At 39.5% G+C, this 25,917-nt stretch overlaps 1 protein-coding gene across 3 annotated transcripts in view; it reads left to right on the top strand.

The window, feature by feature from the left end:
• Positions 1-25,789, top strand: part of LOC123540114 (transmembrane protein 47-like) — a 69,119-nt gene extending 43,330 nt beyond the window's left edge. For all 3 annotated transcript variants that reach the window (XM_053526333.1, XM_053526334.1, XM_053526332.1), the window contains exons 2-3: positions 12,038-12,181; positions 23,365-25,789. In XM_053526333.1, the coding sequence (XP_053382308.1) occupies positions 12,038-12,181; positions 23,365-23,546 (326 nt within the window). In that variant the 3' untranslated portion in view covers positions 23,547-25,789. The remainder of the gene's footprint in view (positions 1-12,037; positions 12,182-23,364) is intronic.
• Positions 25,790-25,917: the final 128 nt, after the last annotated feature.

Below are 25,917 nucleotides of genomic sequence, written 5' to 3' on the forward strand. Positions count from 1 at the left end.
TTTATTATCAATTATGCTATAACATTCTTTAGAATAATCTCTAGACCATATTTTGCATGTTATTGGACCACAGTTTATTTTTGGCCGAAACGTCCTATTCAGAAAATTTGCTTGGCAAAAACATCCAAGGCCAAAACATCATAGGCCAGAACACCCAGGCCAAAACGTCCGTGGCTAAAACGTCCGGCCACCTCGTAAAAGAGATTGGCTAAAAATTTCGTATAAGCCATCTGATTGGCCAAACGATTAAGAAACAAAGTTAGTAATTTAAAAAAGCACGCGAAGGAAATATTTTATAATAACTTAGAGTTTTCTATTGCTTACTTAAATTCCAATAATCCTAGACAATACTGGAAAACGGTTAAACTACTACTAAAGGAAAATAAAGGTTGCGAATATATTCCTCCGCTCTCTGCGGAAAATGGTAATAATAATTTAAATCATTTTATTTTACTGATTTAGAAAAAGCAAACTGTTTGAACGACTACTTTGTCTCAATCTCCACCATTGATAATTCACAATCTACTCTTCCCAATTTCGTACAAAAAAGCAATGTTACCTTAGAAAATTTAAATATACATGAGCAAGAAATTATTGATATTCTGACCTCATTAATGACAAATAAAGCAAGCGGACTAGACGACATTAGTCACAGAATGCTAAAAGAAACGAAATTAACTGTATGTGTACCTCTATGTATCTTATTTAATAGATCTTTGGTAGAAACAATTTATCTCGATACTTGGAAATCAGCAGTTGTTATGCCATTATTTAAAAAGGTAGTAAAAATATTCCAGTTAATTACAGACCTATTTCCTTGATAAGTTGTGTAAGGAATGTAATGGAAAGAATTATTTTTAAACATGTTTATAATCATTTGCACTTTAATAATCTTATTTACCCTAAACATTCCGGCAGTTTACCCGGTTATTCCACTGTTCACCAGTTCATAGATATATATCATCAAATATGTCAAGCTTTTGATAAAAGACAATCCACGTGTATGGTGTGTTGCGATATTTCTAAAGCATTTGACAGAGTTTGGCATGATGGTTTAATTTATAAATTACGTCAATATGGGATTAATGGCAAACCTTTGCAATGGATAAACAACTAGCTCTCTAATCGGAGTCAAAAGGATTTTGTAAAATCAACATATTCAAACAGCTGGGGTTCCCCAAGGATCGGTCCTTGGCCCTTATTCTTTTTAGTATACGTAAATGACATAGCAGATAACCTCATTTTTGCGGATGATAGTTCTCTTGCAGTCTCCTCCAGCAACTTAAACTTTATTGGAAACACTTAAAGGCTTTTTTTCCTTATTATCTTAAATTCTCTTTTTAAAAATGGCAATTGATCTGTTTATTAGTCCCCTACTGGTTGAAAACCAGTTTCGGGGACTATAGGAATGCACTTTTCCGTCATTCCGTCATTCTGTCATTCCGTCATTCCGTCCGTCCGCAATTTCGTGTCCGGTCCATAACTCTGTCATCCATGAAGGGATTTTAATATTACTTGGCACAAGTGTTCCCCATGATGAGACGACGTCGCATGCGCAAAACCCTGACCCCTAGCTCAAAGGTCAAGGTCAAAATTGGAAGTCAAAGGTCAGCAGGGCTTTTTTCCTGTCCGGTCCACAACTCTCCCATCCTTGAAGGGATTTTAGTATTACTTGGCACAAATGTTCCCCATGATGAGATGATGTGTCATGCGCAAATCCCGGACCCCTAGCTCAAAGGTCAAGGTCACAGTTGGAGGTCAAAGGTCAACAGGGCTTTTTTCCTGTTCGGTCCATAACTCTCCCATCCATGAAGAGATCTTAATATTACTGGGCACAAATGTTCCCCATGAGCAGACGACGTGTCATGCGCAAAACCTGGACCCCTAGCTTAAAGGTCAAGGTCACAATTGGAGGTCAAAGGTCAACAAGGCTTTTTTCCAGTCCGGTCCATAACTCTCCCATCTATGAAGGGATTTTAATATTACTTGGCACAAATGTACCTCATAATAAGACGATGTGTCATGCACAACTTTCAGACCCCTAGCTCAAAGGTCAAGGTCACACTTAGCAGTCAAATGTTAACATAGCATAAACAGGGTCTGTTTCGTGTCCGGTCCATAACTCTGACATTCATTAAGGGATTTTAATATCACTTAGCACAAGTGTTCCCCATGATGAGATGACGTGTCATGCGCAAATTCCGGACCCCTAGCTCAAAGGTCAAGGTCACAATGGGGGGTTAAAGATCAACAGAGTTTTTTTCCTGTCCTGTCCATAACTCTGCCATCCATGAAGGGATTTTAATATTACTTGGCACAAATGTTTCCCATGATGAGACGACACCCAGTACCCTAGCTTAAAGGTCAAGGTCACACTTTGAGATCAAAGGTCAAGAGGATTTTTTTCCTGTCCGGTCTATTACTTTGTCATGCAAAGCAGGATTTAGATATCAGTTGGCACAAATATTCCCCTGGATGAGACAACATGTCATGCGCAAGAACCAGGTCCCTAGGTCTAAGGTCAAGGTCATATTTAGAGGTCAAAGGTCAAATTCAAGAATGACTTTGTACGGAACATTTCTTCTTCATGCATGGAGGGATTTTGATGTAACTTGGACCAAATGTTCACCACCATGAGGCACCCTTGTTTTTTAGAATTACATCCCTTTGTTGTTACTATAAATAGATTTTATTGTAACTTTTTTATTACTGGCGGTAGAGAAAAATCGAGACCACTTTTCTGTGGTACAGCATGCATGTTACATCCAATTTTTAGGTGTATTTTGACCTACCTATCTCTACCTGGTAAAGAGTTTCTTGTGGACTTATGTTATTATTATTATTTTTTTTTTTTAAAGATTAATTTCCCTTTGTTGTTACTATAAATAACTTACATGATAACATTTTTATAATCAGCCAAAAAAAATTCAATATGAAAACAACTGTGGGTTTTTATATATGCACATTTTAATCCAAGTGTGTTGTTATAACATATTGTATATGTAGTACAATATTGTTTATACATCATTGACAGATATCAGTTCATTATGTTATACTGCAGTAGAGAAAATTAGGTGCCTTCCAGTAGGGGACTTTGTATTGTATGGCAATACTTCATTCACTTGTTATTATCGCCTTGTTTTGGTATGTAACCGTCCATCTGCTATACAACTATTGTGAAATACTGTTGGGGAGAAACGTTTGCTGATGTTGTTAGAACTCGTGGTTCAACCCTTTTGCTACTTTTAATATCATTAATTGTATATGCATATATATTATTGTATATGTTATAAAAAAGGAGCAGTAAAATAATATATATTATGTTTAAACTGTTAGGAGGCTACTTTCAGATTATCAAGGTAGATAAAAGATCAGTTTCTATAGGTTTCAAATTGATTATGACGAAAATGTACAGTGATTATACAGTGTCATAAAATAATTTGAACAGTTGTACATACTTATCAAAAGAAGGTGTTATCTCAGGATCAAGATATTTAATTTGGAAAGTGAAAATGAAAATGTATGTGAGAAATTAAATATTTCTTGCATGTTATTTTTCAGATATGAACATATTTCAGTATATATTTATAGGATAAAACATCTTGAATAACAAAAGTGGAGTTTATAAGATATACAGGGCAGATATTGTTATTCACGTGTAAATGTATTCTTTCAGTAACTGTTGAAATCTACTGGGCAATTAAGATTAAAACTTCTTTCTGAAAATAGTACTTATTAGGAAATTATGATATTTAGCTGAGACACACTTAAAAGTAAACATTCTAACATGCCAAAATTGCAGTTACATTTTTATATAATTTCTTTTAATGTTCATTAGGTGAAGTTGTACTAAGGATACTAAAAGCTATGGCCAGTTTCTGCTGGGCTTTTATGTATATAGAGGACACTTTTAAAGTTACCTTGTTTGAAACTTTTCGATTTTCAGAACGATTTCCCACAATCTGTCCCTGGTGACCCTCTACCAAAATTGTTAAATCATCACCATAGCCCCAAATAAACATGTTTAAGCTGTGAAACTCATCACCCTCTGGTTGAATTATAAAATGTTTTCTGCTAAATTTGATATTTCTTTCTACAGGTGTTTATTTTAGGAAAATATCAAAGTTCACCTTAATTTGTATAGACAACTGATTGGTCAAACCAGTCACATGGTGAGCGATCCAGGGTCATGACCCTCTTGTTTCTTTTAAGTACTATTTGATTATAGTAGCGAATGAATTAACGTATTCATTCATAAATTACAGCACTTGAGTCATCTTACACCCGGGCGACAAAATCACGGGAAGTCCTGTCTGGCATGCGAGAATATTAAAGACGCGCCACAAAATAACTGTATTTTTTGTATTTCCGTGATGGTAATTATGTCTCCAACAACATATTGGTGTTGGAGATATATTGATTTACTGCTGTCTCTGTGTGTGTGTGTGAGTCCGTGTGTGTGTGTGTGTGTGTGTGTGTGTGTGTGTGTGTGTCTGTCGCAAATCTTGTCCGCACTAAGTTGAACAGTTCTCATCCGATCTTCACCAAACTTTAACAAAATGTGTTTACCAATAAGTCCTCAGCCAAGTTCGATAACGAGCCAAATCGCCTTAGGCACTTCAGAATTATGGCCCTTGAATCACCGAAAATTGGCCTTTTTTTACTCTTGTCCGCGCTGTAACTAGAACAGTTCTCAACCGATCTTCTCGAAACCCAACAAAATGTGTTTACCAATACGTCCTCGACCAGGTTCGAAAACGAGCCAAATCGCTCAAGGCACTTCAGAATTATGGCCCTTGACTTACCAAAAATCGCTCTGTACACACTTGTCCGACTTGAATTACCGAAAATCGCTCTGTACACACTTGTCCGCACTCTAAGTCGAAATTTCTACTACCAAAATTACTGTGACATATATTAGGCCAAGACAATGTATTTAATGTCTAAACATTGTATTAAATGAATGTAGCATTAAGAACAGTATTTGATATATTAAGTTGAGTTTAGATCAAACTTTGTTTCTACAGAGTAAGATAGTTATTATGTCTCCCCCAGGAGACATGTTGTTTTTGCCCTGTCCGTCCGTCCGTACGTCACACTTCATTTCCGAGCAATAACTGGAGCACCATTTTACCTAGAACCTACAAACTTCATAGGGTTGTAGGGCTGCTGGAGTAGACGACCCCTATTGTTTTTGGGGTCACTCCGTCAAAGGTCTAGGTCACAGGGCCCGAATATTGAAAACCATTTCCGATCAATAACTAGAGAACCACTTGACCCAGAATGTTGAAACTTCATAGGGTGATTAGTCATAAAGAGTAGATGACCCCTATTGATTTTGGGGTCACTCCATCAAAGGTCAAGGTCACAGGGGCCTGAACATGGAAAACCATTTCCGATCAATAACTAGAGAACCACTTGACCCAGAATGTTGAAACTTCATAGGATGATTGTACATGCAAAGTAGATGACCCCTATCGATTTTGGGGTCACTCCATTAAAGGTCAAGGTCACAGGGGCCCTAACATTGAAAACCATTTTCGGTCAGTAACTTGAGAACCACTTGACCCAGAATGTTGAAACTTCATAGGATGATTGGTCATGAAGAGTAAATGACCCCTATTGATTTTGGGGTCACTCTTCAAAGGTCAAGGTCACAGGGGCCTGAACATGGAAAACCATTTCCGATCAATAACTAGAGAACCACTTGACCCAGAATGATGAAACTTAATAGGATGATTGGTCATGCAGAGTAGATGACCCCTAACGATTTTAGGGTCACTCTGTTTAAGATCAAGGCCAAAGGGGCCTAAACATGGAAAACCATTTCCAATCAATAACTTGAGAACCTCTCGACCAAGAATGTTGAAACTTCATAGGATGATTGGTCATGCAGAGTAAATGATCCCTACTGTTTTTGGGGTCACTCCGTTAAAGGTCAAGGTCACAGGGGCCTGAACATTGATAGCCAGTTCCGATCAATAACTTGAGAACCACTTGACTCAGAATGTTGAAACTTCATAGGATGATTAAACATGCAGAGAAGATGACCCCTATTGATTTTGGGATCAGTCTATTAAAGGTCAAGGTCACAGTGGCCTGTTCATGTAAAATCATTTTTTGGAAATAACTTGAGAACCACTTGATCTACAATGTTGAAACTTAATAGGATTATTGGACATGCAGAGTAGATGACCCCTATTTATTTTGAGGTCACTTGATCAAAGGTCAAGGTCACAGAAGCCTGAACAGTGACTTGAGAACCACTAGGCCAAGAGTGTTGAAATTTAGCGGGATGATTGGACATGCCAAGTAGATGATCCCTATTGCAGCCAACCATCAGTGTCTCTTTGACTTTCGCTCCTGACCCCTATTGACTTCTTGCCTATAGGACTTTGCATTGGGGGAGACATGCGCTTTTTTACAAAAGCATTTTCTAGTTTATCTTTGTTTTTAAACCTATACTGAAAAGCTATTGCCTGAATATGTTTGTATATAAAAGTGTGAAAACATATCAATTCAGGAACGGCCTAAATAGACCTTTCTAACGTAAACGTAAATCGGAAACGGAATACTGAATTCGTAAATATTATTTTCAAATAATGGTGTAAGGGAGATACTTTTGCATTACTATTGAATGAAATTGTCTCCCCTAGACCACAAATTAGCCAAAATTTTTACAAATTCAGTATTCCGTTTCGTAATTACGTTTACGTTAGAAAGGTCTAATAGTCCACCTGTCATCATGTAATGTAACTGTATACCAGTATTACAAGAAATGATTTTCACGAAGTTCATGTGGGAGAAAAAAGTAGGTCACTAGGTCGTGGGGGGTCTTTAAAATAACTGAGAGCTCTGATTTTTACAGTTATGTTAACTTTATTCTGAGGATAAAACTTCTGTTGGCTATTTAAACCTAGTCTAATAAGTATTGTTAGAAAATATAGCTTTCCATATCGGGGCCGCCAGAGCTGAGAATAAAATAACGTTTAAACGACCTCTTCTCATAAACCACTTGATAGATCATCGCTCATAAACCGCTTGCTAGATCATGGCTCATAAACCGCTAGATAGATCATCGCTCATAAACCGCTTGATAGATCATCGCTCATAAACCATCGCTCATAAACCGCTTGATAGATCATCGCTCATAAACCGCTTGATAGATCATCGCTCATAATTGCTCATAAACCGCTTGATAGATCATCGCTCATAAACCGCTTGATAGATCATCACTTTAATTGTCTGTGGCATCCCTGTAAGGTAAACGCTCAGATTTGGTCAAATGATTTCACTTTCCGCTAGAGCTAAAAATAGAAAAGACGTTAAACTATTTTTTCTCATAAATCGCTTCATGGATTGTTACCAAATTTGGTATGTAGCATCCTCATAAGGTCTTCTCCAAATTATTTTCAAATTGATAATTTTGATTGAATTTAAGGAGAGTCAGAGCTAAAATTAGAAAATAAACTGTTAACAACTTCTCATGAACTACTTCTATGATCCTCACCAAACTTGGTCCGTTGCATCCTTAAAAGGTCTTCTTTTACATTTATTCAAATGATTCGCTTAAACTATTTAGGGCCGTTAAAAGTGAAAATAGAAGAAATCTTTAAGCGGATTCTTTTCATGAATTTCTTGATGAATTTTTAGCTCACCTGTCACAAAGTGACAAGGTGAGCTTTTGTGATCGCGCGGCGTCCGTCGTCCGTCCGTCGCTTCGTGCGTGCGTGCGTGCGTTTGTCCGTCCGTCCGTCCGAAAACTTTTGCACATTTTTCATGGGATCTTTATGAAAGTTGGTCAGAATGTTCATCTTGATGATATCTAGGTCAAGTTCGAAACTGGGTCACGTGCCGTTAAAAACTAGGTCAGTAGATCTAAAAATAGAAAAACCTTGTGACCTCTCTAGAGGCCATATATTTCATGAAATCTTCATGAAAATTGGTCAGAATGTTCACCTTAATGATATCTAGGTCAAGTTCGAAACTGGGTCAGGTGCGGTCAAAAACTAGGTCAGTAGGTCTAAAAATAGAAAAACCTTGTGATCTCTCTAGAGGCCATATATTTCAAAAGATCTTCATGAAAATTGGCCAGAACATTCACCTTGATGATATCTAGGTCAAGTTCGAAACTGGGTCACGTACCGTCCAAAACTAGGTCAGTAGGTCAAATAATAGAAAAACCTTGTGACCTCTCTAGAGGCCATATTTTCCATGGGATCTGTATGAAAGTTGGTCTGAATGTTCATCTTGATGATACCTAGGTTGAGTTCGAAAGTGGGTCACGTGCCTTCAAAAACTAGGTCAGTAGGTCAAATAATAGAAAAACATTGTGACCTCTCTAAAGGCCATATTTTTCATGGAATCTGTATGAAAGTTGGTCTGAATGTTCATCTTGATGATATCTAGATCAAGTTTGAAACAGGGTCATGTGCGGTCAAAAACTAGGCCAGTAGGTCTAAAAATAGAAAAAACCTTGTGACCTCTCTAGAGGCCATACTTGTAAATGGATCTCCATAAAAATTGGTCAGAATGTTCAGCTTGATGATATCTAGGTCAAGTTCGAAAGTGGGTCACGTGCCATCAAAAAGTAGGTCAGTAGGTCAAATAATGAAAAAAGGTTGTGACCTCTCTAGAGGCCATATTTTTCATGGGATCTGTATGAAAGTTGGTCTGAATGTTTATCTTGATCATATCTAGGTCAAATTTGAAACTGGGTTACGTGCCTTAAAAAACTAGGTCAGTAGGTCAAATAATAAAAAAACCTTGTGACCTCTCTAGAGGCCACACTTTTCATGGGATCTGTATGAAAGTTGGTCCGAATGTTCATCTTGATGATATCTAGGTCAAGTTTGAAACTGGGTGAACTGCGGTCAAAAACTAGGTCAGTAGATCTAAAATTAGAAAAATCTTTTAACCTCTCTAGAGGCCATATTTTTCAATGGATCTTCATGAAAATTGATCTGAATGTTCACCTTGATGATATCTAGGTCAGTTTCGAAACTGGGTCGCGTGCGATCAAAAACTAGGCCAGTAGGTATAAAAATAGAAAAACCTTGTGACCTCTCTAGAGGCCATATTTTTCATCAGATCTTCATGAAAATTAGTGAGAATGTTCACCTTGATGATATCTAGGTCAAGTTCGAAACTGGGTCACGTACCTTCGAAAACTAGGTCAATAGGTCAAATAATAGAAAAACCTTGTGACCTCTCTAGAGACCATATTTTTCAATGGATCTTCATGAAAATTGGTCAGAATTTTTATCTTGAAAATATCTAGGTCAAGTTCAAAACTGGGTCACATGAGCTCAAAAACTAGGTCACTATGTCAAATAATAGATAAAACGACTTCATACTCAAAACTGGGTCATGTGGGAAAAGGTGAGCGATTCAGGACCATCATGGTCCTCTTGTTACAAGGCTTGGTCTGTAGCATCTTTAATTTCGAGTAGAATATCTGCCATACACTTTTGTTTATCAAACTATTGGTTTTTTTTTTTGGTTTTTTTTTTTGCAGTCTTGATTTAACTTACTTTGAATATTGACTTTAATCAGTTTTAAGGTAGATTCAATACTGAGTCACCAGGAAGGAGTGGAAAATTCGGTTACTAAGCCAGGTGATACAAAACGTATTCACATTATCTTCTTTATACACAGCAAAACTAGTGAAAATGTTTGCTCTTGCTTGTCTAGGGACAAAATGGTTAGTTATATATCGATACGTGCATGTCAAATAACAGAGAAAAATGTTACTAAAATAGAGTCAATATTTATTCTGCACGAATATAGTGTTTGTTAGATCACGTGAGCACAGGCTGCTCATGTTGATCTATTATGATCACTCAACAGTCCATCTTTATGTCTGCATTGTCCACACGTTTTCACCGAGTTAATACCCTTCATATACTCATGAATAGTCCTTCATAATGTACTTCAACATTCTGCAGCTTTATGCCCTTGGACACTTTAACGTAATCCCTTCTACTACAGTATGTGGCACCGTTAAATGTCGCAACACCGCTAAAAGTAATAACAACAATCCCATTCCTACATCAGTCAGTAGTCGACACTCAGGCCCTTCAGGCTTTTGATTATTTTAGCTCAACTATTCGAAGGATATTGAGAACTATTCTACACACCCGAGCGCCAGCGTCGGCGTCACATCTTGGTTAAAATTTTGCATGCGAGTTCATATCTTGGTAACCATCAAATGTAGTGAAACTTTGCAAAAGGCTTCGTAGTCATAGAGCCTACTGAAATAACCAAATCATATCAATATTGATTGTATTTAATTAACGCCTCTTTTTCGTCTAAGAAAATTCGGTTAAAATTTTGCGTAAAAATAACTATCACACTGTATCCTAGTAGCAATTATATGTATTTAACTGAAACTTCACACAACTGGTTATCAGACCTACTGAAAAAACAAGTTAGATAACTCTTGAATATCCCCCTTTTTTTACGTAGAAAATTTTGTTCCAGTTTTTCGTACAACTAACTATCTAACTGAACTACATGATTTTTATAAATCATAATCAAATAACTCAGTTATATGAGTCTTGTCAAGTTATTTCCCGTTTTTGACGAAGAAGTTGTCGAATAGTCTTATGGAAAGCTCTTGTGTTATCTTTTGCGGCGAGCTCATTTTTTAGCTCACCTGTGCACGAAGTGCTCAAAGGTGAGCTTTAGTGATCGCCCTGTGTCCGTCGTCCGTCAGTCGTCCGTCCGTCGTCAGTCGTCCGTCGTCAATAATTTGACTGTTAACACTCTAGAGGTCACAATTTTGGCCCAAACTTAATGAAACTTGGTCTGAATGTTACCCTCAATAAAATTTTGGACGAGTTCGATATTGGGTCATCTGGGGTCAAAAACTAGGTCACCAGGTCAAGTCAAAGGAAAAGCTTGTTAACACTCTAGATGTCACAGTTTTGGCCCAATCTTAATGAAACTTGGTCAGAATGTTACCCTGGATAAAATCTTGGACGAGTTCGATATTGGGTCATCTGGGGTAAGAAACTAGGTCACCAGGTCAAATCGAAGGAAAAGCTTGTTAACACTCTATAGAGGTCACATTTTCGGCCCAATCTTAATGAAACTTGGTCAGAATCTTACTTTCAATAAAATCTTGGACAAGTTCGATATTGGGTCATCTGGGGTCAAAAACCAGGTCAAATCAAAGGAAAAGCTTGTTAACACTCTAGAGGTCACATTTTTGGCCCAATCTTAATGAAACTTGGTCAGAATCTTACCTTCAATAAAATCTTGGACGAGTTCGATATTGGGTCATCTGGGGTCAAAAACCAGGTCAAATCAAAGGAAAAGCTTGTTAACACTCTAGAGGTCACAATTTTGGGCCCAATCGTAATGAAACTTGGTCAGAATATTACACTCAATTAAGTCTCGGACGAGTTCGATATTGGGTCATCCAGGGTTAAAAACTAGGTCACCAGATCAAATCAAAGGAAAAGCTTGTTAACACTGTAGAGGCCAGATTTATGACTATGTCTTCGTGAAACCTGGTCAGAATGTTAATCTTGATGATCTCAAGGTACAGTTTGAATCTGGGTCATGTAGGATTAAAAACTAGATCACCAGGTCAAATCAAAGGAAAAGCTAGTTTACACTGTAGAGGCCACACTTATGACCATATCTTAATGAAACATGGTCAGAAAGTCAAGTTCAAATCTGGGTCAGGTGGAGTAAAAAACTAGGTCACTAGGTCAAATCAAAGGAAAAGCTTGTTAACACTCTAAGAGGCCACATTTATGACTGTATCTTCACGAAACTTAGTCAGAATGTTAATCTTGGTGATATTTAGGTCAAGTTCGAATCTGGGTCATGTCTGGTCAAAAACTAGGTCACTGGATCAAATCGAAGAAAAAGCTATTTAACACTTTAGAGGCCACATTTATACCCATATCTTAATGAAACTTGGTCAGAATGTTAATCTTGATGATCTTTAGGTCAATGGGTCAGGTGAGCGATACAGGGCCTTCATGGCCCTCTTGTTTATTATTATTACTTTATATATTTTCAGACTGGTTCAAGGCCACCCAAGGTTTGATGTCTGTAGGGCTTGGACTTGGACTTATAGCATTGCTGGTTGCTACATTATCACTTTGCTGCACGTGTCACAGCTGTAACCCACATCATCCAATATGTGGACTTCTCTTGACATCTTGTATGTTATTTACATTTCTAGTTCACCTGAACCGAAGGTTCGGGGTGAGCTATTATTATAGGTAAATGGTCCGGCGTTCATTGCTCACAATTTACATTGACATCTCAAATACAGATCAGAATTACACCAAACTTGGGATGTAGCATCCTAGCAAGCTATTCTCTCAAATTTGTTCAAGTGGTTCGGCTTGATCCCTTTTAGGAGCCGTTAGAGCTAAAAATAGTAGAAAACAAACATCGAAAAGATTTCTTCTCGTGAACCACTTGATGGATCTTCATGAATCCTTAGGTGTAGCATTCATATAATGTTCTCTTCCACATTTGTTAATCCCCCGCCGTGGCGGAGGGATTATAGGAATGGTCTGCGTCCGTCCTTCCGTCCTTCCGTCCGTAACAAAATCGTGTCCGGTCCATATCTCCTAAACCCCTGGAAGGATTTTCATGAAACTTGGGTCAAATGATCACCTCATCAAGACGATGTGCAGAACCCATGAATCAACCTTGTCGGTTCAAGGTCAAGGTCACAACTCAAGGTCAAAGGTTTGAGCCTGCCATTTTGTGTCCGCTCTATATCTCCTAAACCCCTTGAAGGAATTTTATAAAACTTGGGTCAAATGATCACCTCATCAAGACGATGTGCAGAACTTATGAGTCAGCCATGCCGGCTCAAGGTCAAGGTCACAACTTAGGGTCAAAGGTTTGAGCCTTCCATTTTGTGTCCGCTCTATATCTCTTAAACCCCTTGAAGGAAATTTATAAAACTTAGGTCAAATGATCACCTCATCAAGACGATGTGCAGAACCCATGAGTCAGTCATGCCGGCTCAAGGTCAAGGTCACAACTTAGGGTCAAAGGTTTGAGCCTTCCATTTTGTGTCCACTCTATATCTCCTAAACCCCTTGCAGGATTTTTATCAAACTTGGGTCAAACGATCACCTCATCAAAGCGATGTGCAGAACTTTATGAGTCAGCCATGTCGGCTCAAGGTCAAGGTCACAACTTAGGGTCAAAGGTTTTAGCCTTCCATTTCGTGTCCGCTCTATATCTCCTAAACCCCTTGAAGGAATTTTATAAAACTTGGGTCAAATGATTACCTCATCAGAACGATATGCAGAAATTATGAGTCAACTATGCCAGCTCAAGGTCAAGGTCACAACTAAGGGTCGAAGGTTTGAGCCTTCCATTTGGTGTCCACTCTGTATCTCCTTAACCCCTTGAAGGATTTTCATCAAACTTGGGTCAAATGATCACCTCATCAAGAACTCATGAGTCAGCTATGTCAACTCAAGGTCAAGGTCACAACTGAAGGTCAAATGTTTCAGCTCTATATCTCCTAAACCCCTTGAAGGATTTTCATGAAACTTTGGTCAAATGATCACCTCATCAAGACGTTGTGCAGAATTCATGAGTCAGCCATGTCAGTTTAAGGTCAAGGTCACAGCTAAAATCAAAGGTTTACCCTTTCACTAACCATAGCAGTGGCGGGGGATTTAGCTGTCTTTCAGACTGCCTTGTTCAAATAGGGACGGCATCTATCGGGGATCGCTTATAATCGTGAGTGCCGATGTCTAAAGTCTGACGGTAATGTTATCATAACCCATTTGCATGCATGTCACTTTATAAGAAAAACTTATAGCATTCGCGGCGCCGACAGCGTCGCATTTCGGTTAGACGTGTGAAAAAGAAAATGAATATCGTGTAGACTATCGAATTGAAAATCCGTGGTACGTTTCGGTGTTGTTCGGATTAATTATCGGAGTCAGTAGACGCTTGCTGTTTACGGATGACAAAAGCGTCTCGCTTACTGCTTTGAACATTGAATAAAGATGTAAATGAGCGAATTAGCGCTAATAAATTTTCTACGTGGAAAAAATTGTTTATATAAAGATAAAAATTATGTTTGTAAAGTATGACGTCATAGTTCTACTGTATGGAAGGGAATCTCCGCCAGGATATACATGCTGCTAAATGATACTGCAATGTTATTTACTTACTCGACGCCCCAGAATAAGAAGGGCGTAAGTGTTAGTTACACCCTTTTATGAATCATACATTTTTTGAAACTACACACCAAGGGGCATAATTCTGTAAAAGACAAAATTTGTCACAAACTGCTATTGACCAAATTCACCAATAATAAAAGGGCGTAAGTGAAAAGTTTTTCAGAATCCCAGTAATAGAAGGGCGTATCTACACTTAATTGTTGTACCAGAAAAGTCCACTTACGCCCTTAGAATCAGAAGGGCGTATCTGTCATAGACAGTGTTTTTCATTTTGCCGAAAACTATGATTTTCCACTTACGCCCTTCTAATTCTGGGGCGTCGAATTATGCGTTCTGCAACATTGCAGGGAATTTCCGTCAGGACAAGCATGCTGCTAAATGACAAATGCATGTTGCCTTGTGTTATTCGTTTTAAACTAAATGCAACATCCATGCGTCTTTGTGTTACCTTCCACCCGTTGGTGGCACATACCTTGCATCTTTCGTCACTGCATGTATGTAAAACGCATATTCTTGCATGTAAATGGCAAATGCATCCATTCTGTTGCATATTAAAATGTTTATATGAACAAGTTCTAAGTGTTTTGTACGTTTTACTTTCTGAAATTGATTAAATCGTTCCTACATTATATAAAACTAACACATGCATGTTAACATTTAGTTGTTGCCCGTTGTTTTTTGTTTTTGATATATAGGTCCCTGTTGTAGACCTTTTCTACGTAGGTCCCAACTTTAAATTCATGGATTCTTAGTACTGCAATGATTGAAATTTATGCAAGGCGAAAACAGTGCTAAGTAAGCACTAAGCAGCACGAAGTTAATCAAATGCGACTTTAACATTTGTAATATGAAATTCGTAGAAAGCTGGGAACCAAAATTTTCCCGGCAGTTTCCGTAAAATCAGTGAACCATGAACGGTGTTTTAGTAAAAAGTTACTCATAATTCCAGCTGTCCAGGACGTAATTTCCACCGAAAACACACAAGTATACACGGGTAAGTTTAGACTCTCTCCCCCCGTTTAAAACCCACGGAAACTACCGAACACGTGAATTTGCTGTCGAGAGTGGTCTCCCGTAATGTTGTAATGCACTACCGTGCTTAAATTTTTTTATACTGCAAGTTTAAATATTTATTAAAGCCATGTGTTTTAGTATATAATTGTTGCCGGGAAGCTGTAATATCAACAAGAACCAAGTGGTTGCAAACATCACTAATGTTAAATCCAAAAAGCAGTAACAATCAAGTTATGAAAATTTTGGAATATTCACAAGTCAAACGTTGTTAATAGCTCGTTACATTCAGTAGCAACAACGTCAAATACGCGTAAGAAAACACAGAACACAGTTTGTAATAGCATGTGTATACATTAAGCAAACAAAAAGGTTGAACGCACTTGTCAATTACATGCAAGAATAACCGATATTCATGAAAGGACTGTTTTCTTAGCATTAAGAAGCATTAAAGATGAATTTCTTGTAAGGCAAATGTAAGAAACTAAACTGCAGTTGCAATGTTGCAGAACGCATATGTAAGTAAATAACATAGCAATGTCATTTAGTAGCATGCATGTCCTGGCGGAGATTCCCTTCCATAGTTTCCGTGGGTTAAACGGTGAGAGAGTCTAAACTTACCCGTGTATACTTGTGTTGTTTTCGGTGGAAATTACGTCCCTGGACAGCTGGAAATTATGAGTACTTTTTTTTACTAAAACACCGTTCATGGTTCACTGATTTTACGGAAACTGCCGGAAATTCTGGTTCCTAGCTTTCTACGAATTTCATATTACAAATGTTAAAGTCGCATTTGATTAATTTCGTGCTGCTTAATGCTTACTTAGCACTGTTTTTCGCCTTGCATAAACTTCAATCATTGCAGTACTAAGAATCCATGAATTTAAAGTAGGGACCTACGTAGAAAAGGTCTACAGCAGCGACCTATATATCAAAAACAAAAAACAACGGGCAACAACTAAATGTTAACATGCATGTGTTAGTTTTATATAATGTAGGAACGATTTAATCAATTTCAGAAAGTAAAACGTACAAAACACTTAGAACTTGTTCACATAAACATTTTAATATGCAACAGAATGGATGCATTTGCCATTTACATGCAAGAATATGCGTTTTACATACATGCAGTGACGAAAGATGCAAGGTATGTGCCACTAACGGGTGGAAGGTAACACAAAGACGCATGGATGTTGCATTTAGTTTAAAACGAATAACACAAGGCAACATGCATTTGTCATTTAGCAGCATGCATGTCCTGGCGGAAATTCCCTAAAATGCGGTTGCAATGTTGCAGAACACCTAGGTAAGTAAATAACATAGCAATGTCATTTAGCAGCATGCATGTCCTGGCGGAGATTCCCTTCCATACTACTGTGGCCTAATGGTCGTCGTGTTCGCTCTGCAATCAAGAGGTCGGGAGAACGATCCTTACCAGAACCAGACATTTGTTTTTAATTTCCTTTTTTTAGCTCATCTGAGCACGAAGTGCTCAAAGGTGAGCTTTTGTGATCACCCTGTGTCCGTCGTCCGTCTTCGTCCGTCCGTCAGTCGTCCGTCGTCAACAATTTGACTGTTAACACTCTAGAGGTCACAATTTTGGCCCAATCTTAATGAAGCTTGGTCAGAATGTTACCCTCAATACAATCTTGGACGAGTTCGATATTGGGTCATCTGGGTTCAAAACTAGGTCACCAGGTCAAATCAAAGGAAAAGCTTGTTAACACTCCAGAGGTCACAATTTTGGCCCGATCGTAATGAAACTTGGTTAGAATGTTACTCTTAATAAAATCTTGGACGAGTTCGATATTGAGTCATCTGGGGTCAAAAACTAGGTCACCAGTTCAAATTATAGGAAAAGCTTGTTAATACTCTAGAGGTCACAATTTTGGCCCAATCTTAATGAAATTTAGTCAGAATGTTACCCTCAATAAAATTTGGTCATCTGGGGTCAAAAACTAGTCACCAGTTCAAATCAAAGGAAAAGCTTGTTGACACACTAGAGGTCACAATTTTGGCCCAATTTTAATGAATATTGGTCAGAATGTTAATCTTAATAAAATCTAGGACGATTTTGATATTGGGTCATCTGGGGTCAAAAGCTAGGTCACCAGGTCAAATCAAAGGAAAAGCTTGTTAACACTCTAGAGGTCACAATTTTAGCCAAATCTTAATGAAACTTGGTCAGAATGTTACCCTCAATAAAATCTTGGAGGAGATTGATATTGGGTCATCCAGGGTCAAAAACTAGGTCACCAGGTCAAATTAAAAGAAAAGCTTGTTAACAATGTAGAGGTCTCATTTATGACTGTATCTTCATGAATCTTGGTCAGAATGTTAATCTTGATATTCTCAAGATCTAGTTTGAATCTGGGTCATGTAGGATCAAAAACTAGGTCACCAAGTCAAATCAAAGGAAAAGCTAGTTAACACTGTAGAGGCCACTTTTATGACCATATCTTAATGAAACGTGGTCAAAATCAAAGCTGGGTCAGGTGGGGTAAAAAACTAGGTCACTAGGTCAAATCAAAGGAAAAGCTTGTTAACACTCTAGAGGCTACATTTATGACTGTATCTTTATGAAACTTAGTCAGAATGTTAATCTTGATGATCTTTAGTTCAAGTTCGAATCTTGGTCATGTTGGGTCAAAAACTAGGTCACCATGTCAAATCAAAGAAAAAGCTAGTTAACACTTTAGAGACCACATTTATGACCATATCTTAATGAAACTTGGTCGGAATGTTAATCTTGATGATCTTTAGGTCAAAAGGTCAGGTGAGCGATACAGGGTCTTCATGGCCCTCTTGTTTATTTCCGTAATTATTGCATTTATCATGAATTTTGAAAATATTGTAACAAAAGTCATTCATGTGAAAGTTTAACAAGCGTTTTGTTTTGATGTCAGGGTCCAGTGTACTGCCTGTACAGTAAATATAACTTTTAAAAAACGTTTTGGGGTCCAAATTAACAGGCGTGGAACTCTGAAAAGCACATATTGCTCTTCTCCCCTTTCACACATATTTCATCCACTATCTTAAAAACCACTGACCAGAGTTTAACACTAGGAAAAAAACTATTGGCTATACAAAATGATGAGAATTATCAATTAACATCAAAAAGGTTCCTACTACCATTCCTACTCAATAGAGCTAAAAGATTAGCCTTAAAAATCCATAGGCTGTTAACTTAGCAGTTCAGTAAATTAAACAGGGGTTTTCTCTTGAGTAAAATTCTGATCATTAACTTTAAAAATGGTTTGTCTTTTGAATTTAAAACAAGCTTTGTACATGTAAATGATTGCTTGTCATTCTCCCATACCAGACGTCTATCATAGCAGTATTTTTGCCTGGAAGCTGGCCCCATTCTTCCTTCCAAAAAGAAACCGTAATTGGACAATAATGACATTAAAAAGAATTACAATTATAGACATTGTCTACGATCCCAGGATTACTCTTGGAGCATATAGAAAATTGCAAGTTAAAGTGTAGAACTACAGGCGCATAAAAAAAAACTTTCATTGAGGACAGCTGCAAACATTTCTTCTCCTGCTCGGAAAAATCTTTTCTGAACCCAAATACAAAATATGTACTTCGGTTCTTACAAAAAACGCAAAACAGGCGTTTTTATGGAGACATATTGTTTTTGCCCTGTCCGTCCCTCCGTCTATCACATTTTATTTCCGATCAATAACTGGAGAACTATTTGACCTAGAACCTTCGAACTTTATAGGGTGTCAGGACTTATGGAGTAGATACTCCAGCACCTCCATGGACCTTACCTCTCCAGCACCTCCATGGACCTTATTTCTCCAGCACCTCCATATGGGCCTTACCTCTCCAGCACCTCCATATGGACCTTACCTCTCCAGCACCTCCATATGGACCTTACCTCTCCAGCACCTCCATATGGACCTTACCTCTCCAGCACCTCCATGGACCTTATTTCTCCAGCACCTCCATATGGGCCTTACCTCTCCAGCACCTCCATTTGGGCCTTACCTCTCCAGCACCTCCATATGGACCTTACCTCTCCAGCACCTCCATATGGACCTTACCTCTCCAGCACCTCCATATGGACCTTACCTCTCCAGCATCTCCATGGACCTTACCTCTCCAGCATCTCCATATGGACCTTACCTCTCCAGCACCTCCATATCGACCTTACCTCTCCAGCACCTCCATGGACCTTATTTCTCCAGCACCTCCATATGGGCCTTACCTCTCCAGCACCTCCATTTGGACCTTACCTCTCCAGCACCTCCATATGGACCTTACCTCTCCAGCACCTCCATGGACCTTATTTCTCCAGCACTTCCATATGGGCCTTACCTCTCCAGCACCTCCATTTGGACCTTACCTCTCCAGCACCTCCATATGGACCTTACCTCTCCAGCACCTCCATGGACCTTATTTCTCCAGCACTTCCATATGGGCCTTACCTCTCCAGCACCTCCATATGGACCTTACCTCTCCAGCACCTCCATTTGGGCCTTACCTCTCCAGCACCTCCATATGGACCTTACCTCTCCAGCACCACTATGAACTTATCTCTCCAGCACCTCCATATGGACCTTACCTCTCCAGCACCTCCATATTGGCCTTACCTCTCCAGCACCTCTATGGACCTTACCTCTCCAGCACCTCCATATGGACCTTACCTCTCCAGCACCTCCGTATGGACCTTACCTCTCCAGCACCTCCATATGGACTTTACCTCTCCAGCACCACTATGACCTTACCTCTCCAGCACCTCCATATGGTCCTTGCCTCTCCAGCACCTCTATGGACCTAACCTCTCCAACACCTCCATATGGGCCTTACCTCTCCAGCACCTCTATGAACTTACCTCTCCAGCACCTCCATATGGACCTTACCTCTCCAGCACCTCCATATGGGCCTTACCTCTCCAGCACCTCCATGTGGGCCTTACCTCTCCAGCACCTCCATATGGGCCTTACCTCTCCAGCACCTCCATATGGGCCTTACCCCTCCAGCACCTCCATATGGGCCTTACCTCTCCAGCACCTCCATATGGACCTTACCTCTCCAGCACCTCCATATGGACCTAACCTCTCCAGCACATCCTTATGGGCCTTACCTCTCCAGCACCTCCATATGGACCTTACCTCTCAAGCACCTCCATATGGGCCTTACCTCTCCAGCACCTCCATATGGACCTTACCTCTCCAGCACCTCCATATGGGCCTTACCTCTCCAGCACCTCCATATGGACCTTACCTCTCCAGCACCTCCATATGGGCTTTACCTCTCCAGCACCTTCATATCGACCTTACCTCTCCAGCATCTCGATATGGACCTTACCTCTCCAGCACCTCCATATGGGCCTTACCTCTCCAGCACCTCCATATGGGCCTTACCTCTCCAGCACCTCCATATGCGCCTTACCTCTCCAGCACCTCCATATGGGCCATACCTCTCTAGCACCTCCATGAACTTATCTCTCCAGCACCTCCATATGGACCTTACCTCTCCAGCACCTCCATATGGGCCTTACCTCTCCAGCACCTCCATATGGACCTTACCTCTCCAGCACCTCCATATGGGCCTTACCTCTCCAGCACCTCCATATGGACCTTACCTCTCCAGCACCTCCATATGGACCTTACCTCTCCAGCACCTCCATATGGACCTAACCTCTCCAGCACCTCCATATCGACCTTACCTCTCCAGCACCTCCATATGGGCCTTACCTCTCCAGCACCTCCATATGGGCCTTACCTCTCCAGCACCTCCATATGGGCCTTACCTCTCCAGCACCTCCATATGGACCTTACCTCTCCAGCACCTCCATGGACCTTACCTCTCCAGCACCTTCATATGGGCCTTACCTCTCTAGCACCTTCATATGGGCCTTACCTCTCCAGCACCTCCATATGGACCTTACCTCTCCAGCACCTCCATATGGACCTTACCTCTCCAGCACCTCTATGAACTTACCTCTCCAGCACCTCCATATGGGCCTTTCCTCTCCAGCACCTCCATATGGGCCTTACCTCTCCAGCACCTCCATATGGACCTTACCTCTCCAGCACCTCCATATGGACCTTACCTCTCCAGCACCTCCATATGGACCTTACCTCTCCAGCACCTCCATATGGACCTTACCTCTCCAGCACCTCTATGAACTTACCTCTCCAGCACCTCCATATGGGCCTTTCCTCTCCAGCACCTCCATATGGGCCTTACCTCTCCAGCACCTCCATATCGACCTTACCTGTCCAGCACCTCCATATCGACCTTACCTCTCCAGCACCTCCATATGGGCCTTACCTCTCCAGCACCTCCATATGGGCCTTACCTCTCCGCACCTCCATATGGGCCTTACCTCTCCAGCACCTCCAAATGGGCCTTACCTCTCCAGCACCTCCATATGGACCTTACCTCTCCAGCACCTCCATATGGACCTTACCTCTCCAGCACCTCCATGGACCTTACCTCTCCAGCATCTCCATATGGACCTTACCTCTCCAGCACCTCCATGGACCTTACCTCTCCAGCATCTCCATATGGGCCTTACCTCTCCAGCACCTCCATATGGGCCTTACCTCTCCAGCACCTCCATATGGACCTTACCTCTCCAGCACCTCCATATGGACCTTACCTCTCCAGCACCTCTATGAACTTACCTCTTCAGCACCTCCATATGGGCCTTTCCTCTCCAGCACCTCTATGAACTTACCTCTCCAGCACCTCCATATGGACCTTACCTCTCCAGCACCTCCATATGGACCTTACCTCTCCAGCACCACTATGAACTTACCTCTCCAGCACCTCCATATGGACCTTACCTCTCCAGCACCTCTATGAACTTACCTCTCCAGCACCTCCATATGGGCCTTACCTCTCCAGCACCTCCATATGGGCCTTACCTCTCCAGCACCTCTATGGATCTTACCTCTCCATTACCCCATGGAACTTACCTCTCCAGCACCTCTATGGACCTTACCTCTCCAGCATCCCATGGACCTTACCTGTACGTGTTGTACATTTTAACTTTGCTATAATGACAATTAGATTACCTTGAGTAATAAAGGTTGAGTTGGGTTAATTTTAGAGATAACTGGACAATGGTAAAAGTGAACCAGTCAATTATTTCGGTCAGTCAGAACGCCCTTCTATGAACAGCAGAACTGCTTCGGTATACTTAGGAGAACAGCCGGTAGAGGAATAATTCGGTATCTAGCAGTTGATATTGACACATCGAGGAGTGAATGATTTATCCAAGTGTCTCTTTAGCTCACCTGAGAAGGAAGTGCTCGAAGTGAGTTATTGTGATTACTCACACTCCGGCGTCCGTCCGTCTGTTGTCCGTCCACACTTTTATTCAAACGACATCTCTGAAACCGTGTAGTGCTAGTTGATGAAGTTTGGCCTGAATGTTACTTGGATAGTCTTCTTTCCTAAATCAATCCGCTTGGTTGCACTTATGGGCCGCCAGAGCTAAAATCAGAAAAACATTCAAACAACAGCTGATTTTGAAATAGTTTCACACAAATAGTCCTTGTTTAATCCTCTACCAAGATTGTTCATACTATCCCGATTCGTCAAAATACATGGCCACTAGGGGGCGTGGTCACATTCCCCTATATTTATACAGTGAAAACTTTAAAGACCTCATTGTCAGAAACTTACGGGCCGATTTTAAAATATTTTTACACAAATGTTTCTTTGGTGACTCTATTCAAAGATTATACAAATTATTCCGTTCCATCAAAAACATGACCACCTGGGGTTGTTTATTTATTCCCCTGTATGTATGTATGTATGTATGTATGTTGTTAAAATTTTATAAGTCACCTTGTTTGATATTGTCTCTTAGTATCCTATGCCATCATTCCAACAACTTTTACCTTACCTGCAACTCACCCCCTCCACCCACATTACAATAACACACATTACATGCCCGTATTTATTCAGAAGAAATTTCTAAAATGTTCTCATCAGAAAACACTAGCACTATTTTAAAATACACGGTGTAATTTTACAGACATTTTCCTTGCAAACCCATCTTCCGAACCTGTTTAAACATGCGGGCCTTGTAGGGCCAGCGGGCTACAATGAGTATTGTCATGAAAAATCACATTTATTTGATAAATGCGTACAATGTTGTAATCTTATATGAAATACAGGTGTACAGTATATATTTCAGGTATCTCGATGGCGGTAGGAATTGTCATATTTGGTGTGAAGGCTCATGACGATTGGGGTATCGAGTTGGAAAAGGGCTTGTATGGCAGTTTTGGCTGGTCCTTCTGGGTTGGAATAGGAGCGACAGCAATGGCTTTCTTAACCGCTTGTATATATTGCTGTATGGGGAGAAAACGGCATTAGACACAAACATTTGTTCCCAGTTTACATTGTCTGGGTACACACTGATGCAGAGAACATCAAAATATTGAATGTAAGAGTGAAATCATTTTGCCTGAATGAAATCGTACAATACTGTGTAACAAAGTAACCGATATATATATATATAGTTTTCGTTTGAATACGAGATGTTGATGATTGACTGAATGCTCTACAATCAAAAAGTTTTACATAACCAGTTCATACCTCCTGGTGTCAAACTTCATTTGTTGTTCCCGGCCTAATTAATAAAACAGCTATCCGAGGGTTAGCAATTGTTTAATGTTTGTGTTCTGACATTCATCTTATGTCGTCAACAGTTTCATTTTAATCAACTTCCCTGAGGTTGACAAGGCGGGTTGTATCTCGGAAGTTTATTAGAATGGTTGTACTTTACAACTGTAGTTGACAAATGGGCTGCTTGTGCCAAGAATAGGAAGAAACAGTTCAAATATGTGTTCTTAATTAGATATACAAGTTAGTGACTCTCCACTCTCCATCTCGTTACCTTGTTGTTGTTTTTTTTTCTGCAGATATTTTAGTTAATACCTGAAACATATTATGTGTCATCAAAAAACCGACATAAGCATGTGATTATATAATTAAATCTTTAATTATGTTTGCTTTACAAATGTTACGGCATTTACAACAAACTGTATCTGAAGATTTTAAAACATTTTTCCATCCATGGTTAATATGTTTATAGTTCCCAAAATCAATTTGATTTTATGTTAAAGATAAGTAAACGCTAGAATTGTCATATTTCTATTGAAAGAGTGATTAAATTTTGTAATATTGAATACGTTTAAAGGGAAACCATTCTTACTGAAGTCTTTGAACCCGAAACGACGGGGAAAACAAAATCTTGGAATTGGTTTTCCCTTTTTAACTAATTATTGGGCGAGTCGATTATACACTCACAACTGATGGAAATTACATTAACAACGGTGTAACATATGTTTCTAAAGAATTTCAGCATGGTCAAAATAGGTCACTGTATGTTGTCAACATAGATATAAACAATGGGACACATAACAAGGTGTTTTTGTGACATATTTGTTTTCAAATTATATAACTCTCCTACAGTATAGAACTCCCGAAAGGCTTTCAAACAAATTATTTTCTTTTATAGATATTTTGTTTCGATGAACTTTATTTCTCTCTTATTCCAGTAAAGAACATGGTATTTAGAGATTAGTAATTAGTACAATATAAATAATATTTCATACAATTTTTATTTAAAAATGTTCAGTATTAAACACTCCTGATAGCATCAAAATTCAAGTAAAATCTGTTTAAGCTCAGGGAAGGTACAGGGTGAGCTATATTATTGATGGATTAATCGGCGTCCATCGTCCGTCGTCCACAATTTGCATAAACCTCTCCTGCGAAACTACTGGACAGAAATGCACCAAACTTGGTTTGAAGTATCTTGGTTAGGTCCTCTAAAATATTTGCTCAAATGTTTCAGCTTTACCCCTTTGGCGGGCCGCTAAAGTTAAAAAGTAGTCACATCTCCTTATAAATCTTGCTTAATTAATACAAATATCTTTTAACGACTTCTTCTCATGAACCGCTTGAAGGATCTTCATCAAACAATCTTTTGCATTATTTTATGGTCTTCTTCAAGCTTTTTTTCAAATGGGGGCACTTGGGGACTTTTAGGGGTTGAAAGAGCTAAAGTTAGTAATACCTTTTAATGGTTTCTTTTCATGAACCGTTTGATAGATCTCCCTCGAATTTATCCGAAGCATTATTTTAATGTCCTCTCCTGTTTAATTTCAATTATGTGCACTTGACCTATTTTAGCGTCTGCTAGGACTTAGCATAAAAATGCCGTTAAACACCGTTTCACGAACCGCTTAATAGATGTTCTATCAAACTTGGTCTTTAGCATCATTATAAGGTCCTCTATTTTGTTAAAATGTGGGCACCTACCTCCTTTTGGGAGCCTCTAGAGCGAGCAAGAAAATATTTTTAAACAACTTCTCATGAAGCCCTTGATGGATCTTCATCAACTCGTAGCATTCAAATTTAAATCCTTTAAAATGTCTTCAGGTCGCGGCATTTGACCCCCTTATGGAGAAGTTGGAGCTTAAACATTGTTAAAGTAGAAACTTTGTTCAAGTGACTTTTTTCCTTGAACTGCTTGGCTGATCTTCATCAAACTTGTCCATAGCATTTTTGTACGACCCTCTTTAAGATTTGCTCAGATGAGGGCACTCGACCAGTTTATATATTTAACTAAACAAATTGTCACCATTCATGTTTCATGTGTCATACAAATCAAAGACAATAATCAGGTCAGATGAGCGTTCAGGACCATTTACAATCATTAATATGACTTCCTAACAAG

Source organism: Mercenaria mercenaria, chromosome 16, assembly GCF_021730395.1.
Source record: "Mercenaria mercenaria strain notata chromosome 16, MADL_Memer_1, whole genome shotgun sequence".
NCBI lineage: Eukaryota > Metazoa > Mollusca > Bivalvia > Venerida > Veneridae > Mercenaria > Mercenaria mercenaria.